This window comes from Suncus etruscus, chromosome 8, assembly GCF_024139225.1.
Source record: "Suncus etruscus isolate mSunEtr1 chromosome 8, mSunEtr1.pri.cur, whole genome shotgun sequence".
Classification (NCBI taxonomy): domain Eukaryota; kingdom Metazoa; phylum Chordata; class Mammalia; order Eulipotyphla; family Soricidae; genus Suncus; species Suncus etruscus.
In genome coordinates, this window is record NC_064855.1 from 1276367 (window position 1) to 1295588 (window position 19222).

General features: G+C 38.6%; 1 protein-coding gene across 1 annotated transcript; it reads left to right on the forward strand.

Moving 5' to 3' along the window:
• The first annotated feature begins 619 nt into the window (after positions 1 to 619).
• On the forward strand, positions 620 to 12352 carry LOC126016414 (zinc finger protein 883-like). Its single transcript, XM_049778984.1, is given in 6 exon segments — positions 620 to 684; positions 2501 to 2601; positions 6762 to 6887; positions 8646 to 8735; positions 10364 to 11717; positions 11719 to 12352. Coding segments are annotated over 6 exon segments (1785 nt in total). The 3' UTR covers positions 11768 to 12352.
• The last annotated feature ends 6870 nt before the right edge of the window (positions 12353 to 19222 follow it).

Here is a 19222-nt window from a genome sequence, read left to right on the forward strand (position 1 = left end):
ATGTTAGGCAAAACATCACTCCAGCCCCCTGGATGCTTTATCCATATGTGACAGGAAGGAGAGCGCTTTTTCCTTTTATTTGATGATATTCAGTTAAACTGGGGCAACATATTTACTATTTGCTTTAATATGGCGTCTTGGGATGGAGAGATCATTAAACTGGCCTGATCACATTCTTTGGTCCCAGGTGACCTCAGTGTATTTATTCTGTTTGTTTCTTTTTTGATTTTGGGGTCCACAGCTGGCCAAGCTTTAGGCTTGTTCCTGACTCTCTGTTCTGGGACCAATCCTGGTTAAATTGGAGAACCATATGTGGTACCAGGAATTGAACTGGGATTGGCTGCATACAGGGCAATTGCCTTATCCCCCCACACTACTTTTCCAGCTCCACCTGGGTGTCCTCACTTGATCAAATTTCCCATAGGTTCCCACCTTTCATCCCTTATTGCTAGCTAGATGTTACCCCCAGAATAGGCCAGTTCTGACCCCATGCCCCAAAATAATAAAGTAAATTTTTACATAAAATAATAAAGTAAATCTTTACATAAAATGACACTAAGTTTGGGGGTGACACCAAGAGGCTGTATTCCAGGCTTAGTCCTGACTGCACTCTGGGATCATGCCTGAAGACTTCTGGTTCCCAGTAGAGTGCCTGGGGGTAAAAGTGAGTCCACCAAATACAAGGCAAGTTTCTTACCCACAGTACTATCTCTCCTGCTCCTTCAAGATCTGATTTGTGTTCTTAGTAGTTTTCCCAATTTCAGTTTATGTGCCAGCATCTAAGAAGCCAGTCAGAAAGACAGAGTTTAATATTAAATTCCTAATTCTGCCCTCTGAGAGAAAGTCACAATGACTGTTGTTTTTTTATTTTTTCTGCTGAGGCCTATGTTATATAGTCATATGCCAGAGCCAGACTTCCAGAGATGGGCCCACACTGCCAGGGTCTGAGGGGACTTTGCAGGCAAGACTCTGGAAAAATATTTCAAGCCTTTTTAATAGAGAATCCCAGGGTCCTATGACAGCCCTCTAGGCTGGGAGAGGAGGGTAGAGCTGGATTTGGGATCAGGGTAAGGTGATAAAGAGGGCCAGATAAACGGAAAGGTATATAATCTAAAGAGGATAAATAATCCAAAAGGGTACAGCTGAAGGTCTGTCAAAATCTGGGAGTAAAGACATTGACAGGAATAGAAACAGTTCAGCCCAGTTGCTCCGTCAACTGCCTCTTCCAACTGCCGCTGACTCTCCACCGGACTATCCATCTAGGGGGCTTTTTATAGGACCAGCCAGCCAATCATAATTAGGGTCTTTCTTAAAGGGGAAGACCCCTATTATGGCTGGTGCTAGACTACTAGTGGAGTAATATTTAATGTAGGACAAATATTTAATTTATTTTTGTATTTAAAAGGGTTTAGGGTAGGCAGTTCCAGGTAGGTCAGATCCAAAGGGCTGCATCTGGGTGGTGTCTTCAGATTTGCGCAGAGTGATCAGAGGATGGTTAGTTTCCCATGGTTCAAGGTTTCAGCTGGTGCCATCATCAGATCTGCACAGGAAAATCAGAAACTAGCAGATTTCCATATCCCTTTGTTAGACACGCTTAAGCTTCAGTTTTTTCATTCCAGGCTTTTCACTCCATTGTCATGGGAACAGGAAAGGGAAAATGGGAACTTTCTTTAGTCAATGTAGGAAAAAGTAAAAGCTTTCTTACCTATAATTAGATTCCTATTTCTAAATCGCATGTGAGTATGAGAAACTATCTGAAAAAGAGAAAAATTGAAACAAACTATTTACAATGAGGAATTATTAAAATTTTACAAAAATAATTTATAAACCTATACCCACATTGAAATGTAAACAAACTCTTGTTATAGGGAAATGATCTCTTACTTCTGCTACTCCTTGCTGACGTAGAGGCATTGTAATGTCAGTTTTTCTTCTTTATCACTAATATAAATAGCAGCTAACTGGGATCTTACTTGTTCAAAAAGTAAAATAAAATAAGGGGCCAGAGAGATAGCATGGAGGTAAGGCATTTGCCTTGCATGCACAAGGTCGATGATTCAAATCCCGGCGTCCCATATGGTCCCCTGAGCCTACCAGGAGCGATTTCTGAGCATAGAGCCAGGAGTAACCCCTGAGTGCTGCCGGATGTGACCCAAAAACCAAAAATAAATAAGAATCAAAATAAAACAAACAACTATTTAAATTCCTAAATAAGCTTAAGGAAATGTGTAAATGCAGCTAAGCTGCTTAAAGTAAAGATAGTTTTCAAATCTATTAAAACAATAAAAAGCAGGACCAGAGTGAAGCATAATGGTAGGGTGTTTACCTTGCACACAGCTGACCCGGGGTAGACCCAGGTTCAATCCCCGCAACCCCTGAGCACTGCCAGATATGGCCTAAAAAAATAAAATAAATAAATAAAAATAAAAAGATGGAAAGTCTAAAATCATTCTGGGATTTAAATTTGACGAGTCACTATATGGCAAAATGGAATCCATAGCTTGTTTGGGGGAGTATCTTCTGTGGAAATAGAAGCATATCCTCTTCCTCTGACGATCAAGTTTCCTGCAACCCAGTCCTTGTCAGTTTTCACCCAAAGAGGTGAGTTAGTTGCTTTGGGGTTCTTAGATCTTCCAGGAAATGTTTTTCAGCAGCTGTATATGGTTCTTGTGGTAGACTTAGAAAATTTAGAGAAAAAAAATGATATTCATATCATTTGGAGGCATTCCCTGTTTTTTATTTTTCATTAATTGTGTTTTAAGTGTCCTATGCACTCTTTCAACTATTGCTTGTCCTTGTGGACTGCGTGGTATTCCTGTTATGTGCTCTATCTGCCACTCATTACAAAAGTATTGGAAAGTTTCGCTAATATGAGCTGTTCCATTGTCTTGTCTTGATTGTATTAGAAATTCCCATAACTGAAAAGCATTGCAATAGAAAGGAGCAAACTACTTTACTCTCTCTGACGACATAGGGACATCTCATATAAATTTTGAAAAAAGTGTCAATTACCACATGCAGGTATGATTGTGGGGGGGGGGGGAAATTAATACCGATCACATCTGTTTACCATAGTTCATTTGTTCTGAAACCGTGAGGGTTAGCTTCTGCCACATGATTTTTGCAGTGCAGAACAAACAGCTCCAAATAATATGTCTGGCTTGTCTTAATGGATTTCTGTATTGTACGTGGAGGCAATAGGCATTTGTATGTAGAGAGTTATGTTCTTCCATTGGTGATATAAATATTGGCATTGCCAATTCATTTTCTAGAGTCATTGGATCTGGGAGACCACAATGAAATCTATGTGCCTGATGTAAACAGGTTCTGAGCACTTTTGTAACATGGCTTGTGGTTGTTGAAGTAGATGTTAGACCACAGGGCTGTAAACATTTATAGATGCAGTAACAATTCCCAGAAAGAGGCCAACTGCATATTCAGAGTCAGTCATAAGATTCCAGGGATCTATCACATGTGATGATAGGTAAATTAAGATAGCAAGTTTTACTTGTTGTGCAGAGTTGTACTTAGAGTACACATGTTGTGGTTATGGATAGACCAACAATTCCACCTTTCCCTGAGGATATTTCATCAATATAAAGCACGGGTACATCTGGATTAGGAGAGGTGTGAATGATTGAAGAAATTATAGAAGGTTTTCTTCTAAAATATTCCCAGTTTTTTTCCTGCTGAATAATGTGAAGAAAGTTCCCCTGAGACATCAGCCAAAGCTCTCTGCAGAACTTCACTAATTGGAAGTATTGATTCAATATCAGTTTAGGATATTGGCAGGACTATGATTGCAGGGTTGTGTCTAATATACTGTGAGTTCACAACCTCCCTTTAATAATTATATTAGCTATTCTGTTTGTTATGAAGATATATCCATTCCAAAGGTCCTGATAATTGAACAATGGCAGCTGCTGGTGATTTGATGTTGCAGATAGGAATAGCCATACCTTCTCTCCAGGGATAAAGCAAGTAAGATAGGGCTTCTGGAGGTGGTCCATAAACATGTCCAATTCCTTCTGTGCCTCCTGGGGTCAGTTTTCTTGGGCTATTCCAGACAGCTTTACCTTCTAAGGTAAAGAACACGTGAGTTAGTTCTGAATTCAGAATACCTAAAGAGAGACAGACCTAATTAATATCACCCAGCAAGTTTTGAAAGTCTTTGAGTGTTTTAAGATCTTTCCAGTAAATGGAAATTTTTTGAGGACATGCTGTCATAAGTTTGAAAATATAACCCTGTTGTTCATATGGTGGAATCATCTGGAATTTTTCTTTTGCTACTTGTAATCCAGCTGCTGGCAAATTTGTCATAACATCCTTATACAGGTTTTGAAATTCCCTCTCATTGAACAAGCTATTAAAATATCAGCTATGTAGTATCTTACATAAGCATTAGGAAATCTTACACGTGAAGGACCTAGAAAATACTGACACATAGTTGATGAGTTAGTTGTTCCCTGAGGTAAAACAGTCCCCTGAAATCTGTACATAGGTGCCTTATAATTTAAAGAAAATTGTTTACAGTCATCTGGGTGAATAGGGATATTATAAAAACAATCTTTGATGTCAATCACCACCAGATGTCAATTACTAGGAATCGTTGACAGGAGAAGGAAGGTCAGGTTGGAGGGTTTCCATCGAAATCATTGTGGCATTAACATTACACAAGTCAATCAATAGCCATTACATCAACAGTCATAGTTTGTTATTTCCTCTTTTTCTCTGGTTTATTTTATTCACTCTCCAGTTATCCTTTCCTCTCCGTGGGAAGGTTTTTAAAGGTTTTTAAAATGAAAACCTGTTCATGTAAATTGGCTCTTTCCTAAACCCTGATTACTTGAACCCTTGTCTTAGTAAGTGGCAACATTTCAGTTTAAAGGAGAAAGCCAGTATTTCAAGTAATAGGTGTGTACTACTAGGATATATGCCTGTATACTGTTAAACTTATGAAGCAGCACAGTGATCTGTTACCTACAGAGCTATTTAATGGGATGAGCTTTACATGCACAAGGCAATGAATTTGATCCCTCACAGCACACCCTTAACATTACCAGATGTTCTGCTGTCTGGACTCTTCTACTGGACAGTTCTGCTGTCCCCATATACACCGTCAGGGTTGCATGCAGTGCTATCAGCAGGCACCTCTGGATTCCCTGAACTTGAGCATTGAGCTGTCAGACAGAAATAGCTAATCTGAGTTTTATTGGGAATGTACTTCAGGACCTGGAAGGCACAAAGTCCCAATATTCTGATGCTTACATATATTTTCACTGCTGGCATTAGGTTGTTTGTGCATACAAACACACATATATGCAAGTATATTTATAATCAGTCCTTAAAGATACATGCTGTTGTCATATCCCATCACAGAACAGGGCTACTTCCTACAAGAGTCAGCTATTTGCATTTCCCATAAAGGGGCCACTTTCCTTTATGCTTTCCTATGCTGTTTTATTATTTTTCATATTCATCAAAGTATATATATATATATATATATATATATATATATATATATATATATATATATATATATATCTGTGGCTAGATGGAATGTACAACATATTGGGCTCTTGCCTTGAACATGGTAGACCTGGGTTCAATTCCCAGCAGCATAGGTGATCTCCTGAACCCTGCCAGGAATGATCCCAGAATACACAACCAGGGCTGTGTATTTTTAAAAAAAAATTTTTTTAAAGTTCAATGAAAGAACTCAACATCATTTTGTCATCAGTGGTATATAATATGATATGGCAAATCATTTGTTTGTCTTTTTCATTACAGTGAACAGTCATCTTATTCAGAACACAGATTTTTTCTTTCTTTTTTCTTTTTTTTCTTTATTTAAACATCTTGATTACAAATATGATTGTGATTAGGTTTCAGTCATGTAAAGAACACCCCCTTCACCAGTGCAACATTCCCACCACCAATGTCCCAAATCTCCCTCCATCCCACCCCACCCCCACCTGTACTCCAGATAGGCTTTCCAATTCCCTCATTCATTCACATGATTATGGTAGTTCTCTGTGTAGTTATTTCTATAACTGCACTCACCATTCTTTGTGGTGAGCTTCATGAAGTGAGCTGGAAGTTCCAGACCTCCTCTCATTGTCTCTGAGGATTGTTGCAAAAATGACTTTTATTTTTCTTAAAACTCAGAGATGAGTGAGACTATTCTGTGTCTCTCTCCCTCTGACTTATTTCACTCAGCATAATAGATTCCATGTACATCCATGTATAGGAAAATTTCATGACTTCATCTCTCCTGAAGGCTGCATAATATTCCATTGTGTATATGTACCACAGTTTCTTTAGCCATTCATCTGTTGAAGGGCATCTTGGTTGTTTCCAGAGCCTGGCTATTGTGAATAGTGCTGCAATAAATATAGCTGTGAGGAAGGGGTTTTTGTGTTGTATTCTTGAGAACACAGATTTTTCTGTACCAGCTTTTTAAATATAGATTTAAACTTCTCTCCTCAGACACCAGATTAAAGCTCCTTTGTGCAGCAGAATTTTATGTATTCCTTTTTTCATGGCAATAAATACAATTTTGATTTATAAACTTTCTAATTTTAGTAAGAGAATACAGAGGTTGTAATATTTTTACTGTGATCTAAACTTTTTCTATAATATGTAGCATAAACATAGTGACCATATTTAAGGTAAAATATACTCTAAAAGGAAACTTCCAGACTTTCTCTTCCTTTGGTCCAACAAGATGCCACTAACTGAAGTAAAATATTCCATTACAGGAATGGTGGCGTTTGAGGATGTGGCCGTGGCCTTCTCCTGGGAAGAGTGGCAGCACCTGGATGAAGGGCAGAGGAGCCTCTACAGGGACGTGATGCTGGAAACCTACAGTCACCTGGAGTCACTGGGTGAGTGAAGGTCACTAGGTACTTCCTACTACAAGTTTTCTTTATCACTGAACACACGATTTCTAAGGAGATGAAGTTTTAATTTTTTTTATAAAATCATATGACTATTTACTCTCATCAAAAAGTTTTCAAGGTTGTCCTTCATGGTGTTTTCAGTTCACGTATTTATTTTTATTACATTTTTATTTTACTGCTGGAGTGACAGTACAGCATACAGGATGCTTGTCTTGATGCAGCCAACCCAGGATTGATCCCAAGCAGCCCGTATGATCTCCTGAGCCCCAAATGAGTGATCCCTGAGCACAGATCCAAGAGTAAGGCCTGAGCAGCACCAGGTGTGGTGCAAAAATCAATAACAGTAATAATTTTAGATGGTCTAATTACAGTGCTGTTCATTTTATAACATTGATATCCAAACGTTCTACATCATGTAACCAAATTGTCCACTACTGTTTGTTTGATTTTTTTTTTTTTGGTTTTTGGTTTTTGGGCCACAACTGGTGACACTCAAGGGTTACTCCTGGCTATGCGCTCAGAAATCACTCCTGGCTTGGGGGACCAGATGGGACGCCGGGGATCGAATCGCAGTCTGTCCTAGGCTAGCATACGCAAGGCAGACGTCTTACCACTTGCGCCACCACTCCGGCTCCTCCACTACTATTTTCATATCACTTCTATTATAATTTTCATTTCCCCCAGCCATTCTGCCATTGTTTTTTAATAAGTCCAAGGTAAAGAGGTATTATCATTGTTCAGCACCAGTCTATTTCTCTGTTTTATTCCTTTTGTTTGTTGGTTTGATTTTGGTTTTTGTTTTTAGTTTGGAGGCCATACTCAGTGGTGCTCAGGGATTACTCCTGGCTATGCACTCAGGGGTCAAGGCAAACATCCTGCCTGTTGTGTTAACCGCTCCAGCCTTTGTTTGATTTTTTTTCTATTCTGTAGAATGAGATTATATGTTTTTGTTCTTCTTCCCTAGTTTGTTTGACTTAAAAATATATATGCCATGGGCTGGAGTGATAGCACAGTGGATAGGGCATTTTTCCTTGCACTCAGCCAATCCAGCTTCGATCCCTGGCATCCCTTAAGGTCCTCAGAGCTAGCAGAAGTGTTTTCTGAGCCATGAATAACCCCTGAACACCTCTGGATGTGGCCCCAAAACCAAAAATACATAAAAATCTACACTCCAATTTAATCCACATTGCTGCAAATTGCATACTTTGATCTTGTCTTCAAACTACATAGTATCAGTATTATATATATATATATATATATATGCTTGAACTTCTTTACTCATTGCTCTGTCATTGGACTTTTGGATTATTTTCATATATTGATTGTTGTACTATTGACTCTCATGAACAGGGGTCCACAAATATCTTTTTGAATTAATAGTTTTGGAGTAGAACCAATAAGTGAAATCACTGGGTCTGCTAGCTTTTTGCATCACTGCCATACTGTTTTCCAAATTAGATGACGTTGCCACCACAGAGAATGATGGTCCCACTTTTATTGCATCTCCTCCAACACTGGTTGTTTCCAGTCTTTTTCATTTATGTCAGTCCCTGGTATGAGTGGATATTTCACTGTTGTTTTAATTTGAATTTCTGTGATACTAATTGACAATGAATCCTTTTCCATATACCTACTGTTGGCTCATTGGACAACCATAAAAAAATATTCTGCTAATGTCATTCTTTAAACACAGTGATCCTATGTAGATCATCAAAATTCCCTAATTTAATTTCTCATCATCAGGACATACAGCCATCAAACCTGAAGTAATCATCAGGTTGGAACAAAGAGCAGATCCATGGATGGTATATTCCCCAATGCAGAGCCTCACAGGTCAGTCAGAATATTGCTGAATAGGGAGGTTGGAGAAGGGAAAACAACAGAAATTGGTTTACTGAGCATTTTTTTCACTAGTTTCTTCCTCAGGTTGCAATGTTATAGGAGTTTCTCTGCATTTATAAGACTCATGCATTATTCAGCATCAAATATGCCTTACTTTCTTTTTTCTTTTCTTTGGTTTTTTTTTTTTTTTTTGCCTTTCTTTCTTGATGTCTGCATGTTTTTAAAGTGTGGTTCCAAGTTGAGTGCCTTTGAAAGTGTTTTAGGCTACTATCTCTAGATTCTCAATTACTTTAGCTATTATCCTCATGGAATGTTCTTTTGGACTTTAATCCTCTTTAAAATTTGTTTCAAATGTTAAAACAGAATTTTTATCATTTGGTTTTGGATTTATTGAAAAAAAAACTCTTTAGCAGAACCTATTCCTCATACAAAGCTATTTTAAAGTACTGAAAAACAGATAGTAAGAGATTAAGATGCTTGTCTTGCACGCAGCTGTTCAGTCTTGTTCCGTCATCTGTACTGTCGATGGTTCCATGAACATGACCTGGAGAGATTCCTGATAGCTGAGTAAATCCTGAGCACTGTCACCACTCACCTTGCCCTAGGGGAAGGGGTAAAAGTATTGATGACAATCTGTATTGCAAAATTATATACTCATTTTTTTTATTTGGCTTTACATAAGCTGCCAGGCTTTACTCCTTTTTCTGTGCTCAGAAATCATTCCAGATGGTGCTTGGGGACCCTTTGTGCTAGTCAGAGTAAGCTTAAAAATCAGACCTATGCAAGGCAAGTGCCTTACCCACTATATTATCTTCAACCCTCCAAAATGAAATACTTTTGACCATAAGTGATTTTAAAACAACTTCCTGAGCATACACTTTCCTGAAGAAAAAAAAATTGGATGGTAATTAATGAGCAGTCTATAGAAAGATGCCTAACTTGAGTAAAAATAATGGGATGCCCTTGATCAAACCAAAGATCGCTCTAGCCATACCCTAGGCTGAACTAAAAAAGTGACTAGTTTGTATGCATACATACATAATTCCTGTCTTTATGCATTCGTCTCTTTAATTACTAGCAGATCAGCCCTGAACCCATTAGATAGCTATCCAAAAATCATAGTCATTTTCAGTGAGTAGCGTGCTTGTCTAGCCCTAACACCATCAGGAGTGATCCTGGAGCACAGAGCCAGGAGCAAGCCCCGTGAACCAATGAATGTGACCCAGAAATGAAAAAACAAAACAAATCCAGCCATCTTCAGGCATACCATTTCTGTAGAAGATTCAGGAGATGATGTACCCTACTATCAAATAAAATACAGAAGCACCATAGGGAAACAAATAGTAATTTTTAATTTTTTGCTGAAATTCACAAAGATTATGTAAATAATATGACCAAATACCTCCTCATAATTAAAAATAAATCACATAATTAAGCATAATTTCACCTTATTAGTACTTAATATTTGAATTCGGGTATGTAAAAATACTTTTAGAAATACATACCTTTTATATATTTTTGACTCTCTGATTACAAGAAACTTTTTATATAGAGCACTAGATACCCCTAAGATGTGTGTAGATATATTTTCTTATGTTTGCATGTCTGTCTCATTTTAGATATTCAGCCTGTTCATGGCTTGATTGAACATAACCAGAAAAGTCAAGATAAATGGTTTTGGCAAGCTGGAATTACCCAGAGGAAAGAAACAGCAAATGAGAGAAGTGATTGGAATTCTATACATATTTCTAAATTGGTGATAAATAATGGAAACGATCGTATCATGATGCCTGAGAAGTATGATGTATTTAAGAACAATTTTCTGACTGTTGACCCCGATGTGATCCACCCTCTACAGAAACTTGCAGACCACAGAATATTCTATGAAGTTAGTAATATCACTAAACATTCAGAAATGCAAGGTGGTGAAAAATCTCGTGAGTGTCAGACGCCCAGTCAGTTTTCAGTCTTCAATATACATCAGAGAACAAACATTCTAGACAGAATATATGAATGTATCGAGTGTGAAAAAACTTTATTTGAGTCACAGAGGCTCATTGAACACCAAAGAAATCACACAGTGGAGCAATATTATGACTATAAAGAGTGGATGAAGACATTGTCCTGGAAGTCAGACTTCACTCAACATGAGAGAAATCACATCGGAGAAAAACCGTACGAATGTAAAGAATGTAGGAAATATTTCCCTAATAAGTCACAGCTCACTCGACATGGGAGGATTCACACAGGAGAGAAACCCTATGGGTGTAAAGAGTGTAAGAAAAGTTTTTCTAGTAAGTCACACCTCACTCAACATGAGAGAGTCCACACAGGAGAGAAACCCTATGAATGTAAGGAATGTCGGAAAAACTTCTTTAATAAATCACACCTTGCTCAACATGAGAGAATTCACACAGGAGAGAAACCCTATGAGTGTAAAGAATGTAGGAAAGCATTCATATGTAAGTCGGCACTCACTAAACACGAGAGAATTCACACAGGGGAGAAGCCCTATGAATGTAAAGAATGCAGGAAAAGTTTCTCTGATAAGTCACATCTCAATAGACATGAGAGGATACACACGGGAGAGAAACCCTATGAGTGTAGTGAATGTCGAAAAATATTTTCGTGGAAAGCACACCTCACTCAACATAAGAGAATTCACACAGGAGAGAAACCCTACGAATGTAAAGAATGTAGAAAATCTTTCTCATGCAAGTCAAGCCTCACTAAACATGAGAGAATTCACACAGGCGAGAAACCCTACGAATGTAAAGAATGTAAAGAAGCTTTCTCATGTAAGTCAGTCCTTACTCGACATGAGAGAATTCACACGGGAGAAAAACCTTACGAATGTAAAGAATGTAGGAAACGTTTTTCTAATAAGTCGCACCTCACTCGACACGAGAGAATTCACACAGGAGAGAAACCCTACAGATGGAAAGAATGCAGGAAAAGATTCTCATGTAAATCTTTCCTCACTCCACATGAGAATTCACACAGGACAGAAACCCTATGAGTGAAAAATTCAATAAAACATCCTTACATAAGTGAAGCTTCACTAAACATGAGAAAACTAAAACGGGAGAAAAATCATGAATGTAATGAAACCTAGGTAACATTCTTTGGGAAGTCAGGAGAGAGTTCACAGAAGAAAGAAACCTATGAGAGTAACTAAGACTTGCCCTTAAGTAAGTCCTCAAAATACATGACAATTCACAGAGGAGTTTAAATCAAGATGGTAAAAACTGACCATGATATCACCAAAATCAATTTTTCTCCTGGACAATGAGCTATTCTGCATTGTTTCTCTTTCCTGTATTTGCATTACCCTATAGCTTAGCTATAACTATGGAAAATAGAAATATTTGAATATTATTTTCATGAATGCCCACCCCCCAAAAAGATGGCATAAATTATATGAATTATCCCATTGTTTTAACATTTTTTGGTTTTAGAATTTATGTGAGCCCATACTTATCACATCAGCCACAGGATGAAGATGACAGGAACATGCAACAAGACTGGTTTGATTAATTGAGGACAGCAGCTTGCTTATTAGGTTAATTTTAATATTCTAATATAACAGTAAAAATAGATATTTCTGGTACCATTCTGAGCTAATCTGTAACACTACCAGTGCTTTTTTTTTTTTTTTTTTTTTGCTTTTTGGGCCACACCCAGCAATGCTCAGGGGTTACCCCTGGCTATGCGCTCAGAAATTGCTCCTGGCTTGGGGGACCATATGGGACACCAAGGATCAAACCACAGTCTGTCCTAGTTTAGTGCATGCAAGGCAAACACCCTACTGCCTGCACCACTGCTCTGGCTCCTACCAGTGCATTTTTATTAGACCTTTTGTTGGCCTGGTACAGACTTTTTCACACCAATCTTTGTGTAGAAAATCAATGCCAGAAAGAAAATTAGAAATTGGAATTATGTCTAGAAGCTTACTGTTTCAAGCCTGTCTTCCCCTTTGAACAAGTATCTCTGGAGAATCCCGTATTCTCTTCAGAACACGTATTTCTTCTCTTTCATGCCTCTTTATCTTGCTGCGCACACACACACATATAATAATTAATCCAGAGATGTTTTCAGGAAAGTACAGTCCAAACATTTAGGATCATGAGGATCAAACAAAGGTCTAGAGTGCCTGCTTCTTCTTGTGGAGGAGTAGAGCACTGTATCTGGTCCCCAGCACTTCTAGGAGCAAACCCTGAGTATATCAGATTTGACCCAGGAGGAAAAACTAAATCAAGATTACTGTTATATGAAATGATACATGTTAAGTATTAATTTCTGTCAAAACTTTGGAAATTTAAAATTTATATGAGTTTTTTTCTCTTTCTTTGGTACTGGCTGTACTTAGTGATTACACCTGGCTCTGATTTCCAGGTTCACTCCTGACAGGATTTGGGACCATATGTGGTGCTAGGGATAAAACCATAATAAAACCATTAAGTGGAAGTAGATGCCCTTCTGACATATGTCTGACATATGTCTATAGATCTAATCCCTAATTTCACAGATAGTCTTAATTCAAAAAAAGAAATAACCACTTAGCAACATTACGTTCACTAATACATTGTCACCATTGCTTGTTTCATTAAAAATAAAAGATTCAGAGATGTTACTGGTGCAATAATTACTGTTACAAGGGATTAGCATAGAAAGAATGAAAAACTGAACAATACAGTGGACATTCATGAAAAAACAATCGCTACCCACTTTCTCTTTGTGTGTGTGTGTGTGTGTGTGTGTGTGTGTGTGTGGTTTTAGGTCACACCTGGCAGTGCTATTATTATTATTCCTAGCTTATTATTATTCCTAGCTCCAGGCTCAGAAATTGCTCCTGGCAGGCACAGGGGACCATATGGGATGCCAGGATTCGAACCGATGACCTCCTGCATGAAAGGCAAACGGCTTACCTCCATGCTATCTCTCCGGCCCCGCTACCCACTTTCTAGCTGTGATAGTTACAGTACTTAAATTATATACACAATCTACCAGGACCCCAAAGATCTCACAGCTCTTGTATTTGCTTATCGGTTTTGGTGCCACACACAGTAGTGGTCACAGTTTACTCTGGCTCTTCACTCAAGGATAACTCTAGCAGGGCTTAAGGGACAAGATGGAGTGCCAGTGTTTGATTCCAGGCCACTGCACCCAGCTGATAAAAGCATTGGCCTAGCTCATCAGTTGTGAACAATTTGGTCATGAGTGTCATTTGAGATTGAAGGGGGAAATGAGAGTAGAGTTACCTGAAAATAGTGCTTCATAGCCTCCCAGGACGTAGTAGTCTTTGGGATATTTTTAGTATATGTGACAAGAAAACAAAATTCAGGGACTGGAGAGATAGCACAGCAGTAGAGCATTTGCCTTACATGTGGCAGACCCAGGAGGGACCCGTTTCGATTCCCAGCATCCCATATGGGCCCTCAGCCTGCCAGGGCGATTTCTGAGTGCAGATCCAGGAGTAACCTCTGAGTGCCACTGGGTGTGGCCCAAAAAACAATAAAGTTAAAAAAAAAAGAAGCAAAATTCTTTTTTTTTTAAATAATAATATCTTTACTTAAGCACCATGATTACAAACATGTTTGTAGTTGGGTTTCAGTCATTAAAAAGAACACCTATGAAGCAATAAATTTCACATGAACATGAACTTTATATGATGATAGATCCCAAGTCAAACAAAGTAACTTTCTTCATGCTCATTAACTCTTCAAAGGCTTCACAGGGTAGACTGTGCAACCATGTTCTAAGTTTGGCATTGACAGCATGTGTACCCTTCTAAGTCGTGAAAACAGAACTAGGTCTTATTAAATAAAAAAACCACACATATACACACTGTTGGATTACTGGTCCTACCCTAATCAATATTCATACTCCATCCTAGGGTCTGATCTGATGATGAGATTATTGGATTATTCCCCCACAGATCTATAGGAAGTATGGTACAGATTCTATGACTTCCCCAAAGACTTCCAGGGAGTGTGGGGCAGACCCACTCTTTCCCCCACAACTGGTTTTGGCTATTGAGAGATCCTTGGATCTAGGACATCTCCTGATCTGTAAATGCTACTAGCCATTTTTTCAGACTCCACAAGACTTCGATGTGGACTGCAGTTGGGATTCAGAATTTATCTACTCTCCTCAGATTATCTCAAAAGACTTATGGGATATGTAGACCCTTTTTGTACACTTCTTAAGTGTATCTCTCTAATATGTATATGCTCTAAGGTATATTATGCTTTTTCCTTTTTATTTAGATTTGTTTCTTTTTTATTTTTTTATTTAAACACCTTGATTACATACATGATTGTGTTTGGGTTTCAGTCATGTAAAGAACACCCCCCATCACCAGTGCAACATTCCCATCACCAATGTCCCAAGTTTCCCTCCTCCCCACTCGACCCCCGCCTGTACTCTAAACAGGCTCTCCATTTCACTTTATAAATATTTAGAATATGCAGAAAAAGATGATAATATATTCTTTCATTCCATTAGCTATTCTTAATGTAAATGGCCTGAACTCAACAACCAAAATGTGCAGGGAGGCAGGATAGAAAAATATAGGTAGGGGATCTGTGATAGTACAACATGGCAAGTTCAATGAAAAACACTCATTAACGTATAGACCAAACAAGGCACAAATAAAATACAGAAAGCAACTGCCAACAGACCAAATAAAAATGTCAACAGCTACATAATCATCATATCATGTATAAATACCCATGGTCACCCTTGATAGGTCAACCAGTTAGTAAGGAAAGTTTGGTCTTCACATGTGAAAGTAAGACTGGGGCCATAGTACAGCAGGAAGGGCATTTTCCTTGCAAGCATTCGACCTTGGTTCAGCTTCTGGAACCCAAAAGAGTCTTCCAAAAACTGACAGGATTAATTCCTGAGAGCAGAGCCAGGAGTAGCTTCTGATGATCATCAGGTATTCCCCTAAAAACAAAGGATAAAATAGAAGAGATGATACTAACAAATATATATAGGAAATTTAATCCCAGAAGTACTCATCCTTCACTGAATAAGGGAAGAATTTTATTCTAGGACACAATACTTCATAAAAGCAAGAGGACAAATCAAAGAAGGTGGGGCTGAGATACAACAGATACAACTTTGCATGTATCTGACCTGGGTTCAAACCCCATAACCCCATCTGGTTATCTGATCTCTTCTAAGAGTGATCCCTAAGCAAGAATCATACCTTGACACTTCAAAAATAAAAATCACTTTAAAAGCTGTCAAATTCAAATTCATGTAAAACCTAATCACCATACAAACAGCTGTAGAGTCAAAAACTATCAAAGCACAAATCAAAAGATTACTGAAAGCAAATCAGAATATGGATAAAAGCAAAAGGAACACAACAGACTCAACAAATATTCTTCTAGAGGTAATGTTCTTAGCCATGGAAGAGGTCATCAAAAAATCCAAAAACATTTAAAAACTAACAATATATGTTAAGATACTAGAAGAAAAGTATCAAATGGAACACAAAACATTAAAAAGGAAAATAAATGGATATCAATGGATTAGAAATTTTTTAAATCGAGGGATTTTTTTTCCCTTTGGACATTCCCACCAGTGCTCTCGAGGCTTTCTCCCAGCAGACCTAGAGAACCATATGGTGCCAGGAGTTGAAATCAGGGTGTGTAATGCAAGTACACTACCTGGGTACTAACCCTCCAGTCACAAGAACTTTTTATTAAAAAAAATTGGATAAGGAAGCCACATATTCTAGGCACACCTAGCAAACTGGAGACCCCAGCCCCCATTCCTGTTTCCCATCCCTGGCTAGGAATTGGCCAAATCTGAACATTTATATACCCTCTAAACCAGGGGTCTCAAACTCACGGCCCGCAGGCCGTTTGCGGCCCTCCGTACAACATTTTGTGGCCCTGCCCTAGAGGAATCTTTTTGTTTTGTTTTAGTTGTTTGGGTCACACACCCCCAATGTTCAAGGCTTACTACTGACTTTGCACTCAAGGATCACCCCGACTTTGCCTCCTGCGGCCCCCAGGTAAATTGAGTTTGAGACCCCTGCAAACCCTAAACAGTGCTAAATATATTTGTAGGCAGGCGGAATGTAGCAGTTTTATTTCTCAGTCTACAGCCTCAAAATTCAACTAGCTCAAGGTTACTCCATACAGCATATTTCAGCATATTAAACTAATTCTGGGGGTAAGGAAATTGTTGAAAACCATCAAAGGAACCCAAACACTTGGAGAAAAAAAAGAAGAAAAAACCAGAGCACATTAGAAACCAATAAAGCAATACAGATGATCATTGAAACCAGGATCTGGTTCTTTGAAAGAATAAACCAAGTAGACAACGCATTGGCAAAAATCATAAGGAAAGAATAAAGTGCTCAAGTCAGATCAGCAATGAAGGGAGAAATTACAACAGACATTCCAGAAACCCAAGATAAGAGAACTTACTATGAATAGCTTTAGTCTGTTAAGCTAGAGAATCTAGAAAATAATTGATGTATTTCTAGAAACATGTAATCACCAAAAACTGAATGGGAAGAAAGTAGAATCTGAATATACCACTCACAAGCTAGGAAATTAAAACAACAACAAAGAATCTACTCAAAAATAAAACTCCAGGGGCCAGAGCAATAGCACAGTGGTAGGGCATTTGCCTTGCATGTGGCCAGCCAGGACTGACCCCGGTTCGATTCCTGGCATCCCATATGGTATGAGTGTGATGCAATAACCTTCAGAATAAAACTCCAGAAGCTAGAGCGATAGCACAATAGCAAGGCATTTAGCTTGCATACAGCTGACACGGCCTACCCAGGATGGACCCAGGTTTGAGCCACTGCATTCCATATGGTTCCCTGAGCCTATCAGAGTAATTTCTGAGTGCAGAGCCAGGAGTAAACACTGAACATCGCCCAAAAACAAAACAAAAAATATAAAACTCCAGCCAAGATTGGGTTATGGATGAGTTTTATAAAACCTTCAGAGAAAATATACTACCATTTATCCTTAAATTCTTCCAAAATATTGAAGAAGCATGAATCCTCCCTAATACCATCTACAAAGCTAACACTATACTGATACCTAAGGCTAACTAATGTATTACCACAAGACAAAATTTCAGTCCAATCTCTGAGTGATGCATTAGTCATCAATAAAATATTAGCAAACCAAATTCAAAAGCACATCAAAAAATTATACACCATGATCAAGTGGGTCTTATTCTGAAGATGCAAGGATGGTTCATTATATGCAAATCAATTGACATCATTCATGACATCAGTAAACAAAAATAGGTCATGCAGAGGAAACTTAACAAGATCCATTAATTAGCACTGCTGAGTGTGGCCCAAAACAAAAAAGGACAACAAAATATCAAAGTCACAGATTAAACAAAAATGAAATCATGAGACCCAAACTTTAATGACTTAAAATCTTAAAAACAGGCCAATGGTGGTGGACTGGGGTGGTGGGTGGTGGCCTGGGATGGACTCTGGGATCATTGATAAAGGGAGGTGCCCTGATGGTGGAATTAATGCTGAAATATGTCTGTCTAAAACAATTATAATTGTAAATCACAATTAAAAAATTTGTTTTGGGATTACATTTGGTGGTGCTCAGGTGTTACTCCTGGCTCTGCACTTAGAAATCACTCCTGACATGAGACCAGAGTGATAGCACAGTGGTAGGGCATACAGCCTTGCACTCAGCTAATCCAGGAAGGACCTTTGTTCGATCCCTGGTATCCCATATGGTCTCTTGAGCCAGGAGCGATTTCTGAGCACATAGCCAAGAGTAACCCCTGTGTGTCTCAGGGGGTGGCCCAAAAAAGGCAAAAAATTTAAAAAAGAAAAAGGAAATCACTCCTGACAGGGTCACGAGACCATATGGGATACCAAGGATTGAACCCAGGCTGGCTGCATGAAAGGCAAACATCCTACCTGCTGACCTCTCACACCAGCACTTAAGTACATTTTTTAACCTCATAGCTAATATTATTATTCTTTTTGTTTTTGTTTTTGGGCCACACCTGGCGGTGCTCAGGGGTTACTCCTGGCTGTCTGCTCAGAAATAGCTCCTGGCAGGCACGGAGGACCCTATGGGACACTGGGATTCGAACCAAGCACCTTTGGTCCTGGATCGGCTGCTTGCAAGGCAAACGCCGCTGTGCTATCTCTCCGGGCCCAAAATTAAACTATTTTATATATTTAAACTATTATAAACTGGTTTACATCGCACTATCTTGCATCCTTGGGATGAACCCCACTTGCTTGGGGTGTCTGATTTTTTTTTGATGTGTTGTTTGATTCAGTTAGCTAAGATTTTCTCAAGATTTTGGTATTGATGTAACTCAGGAAGACTCTTCCAAAATTTCCTTTTCTAGGAAGGTCTCTCTCTGATTTTGCTCGTAAGGTAATATTAGCTTCATAGAAGGTGTTTCTTCAATGTTTCTGAAGAGCTTAATAAGTCCAGGTAGTAAAT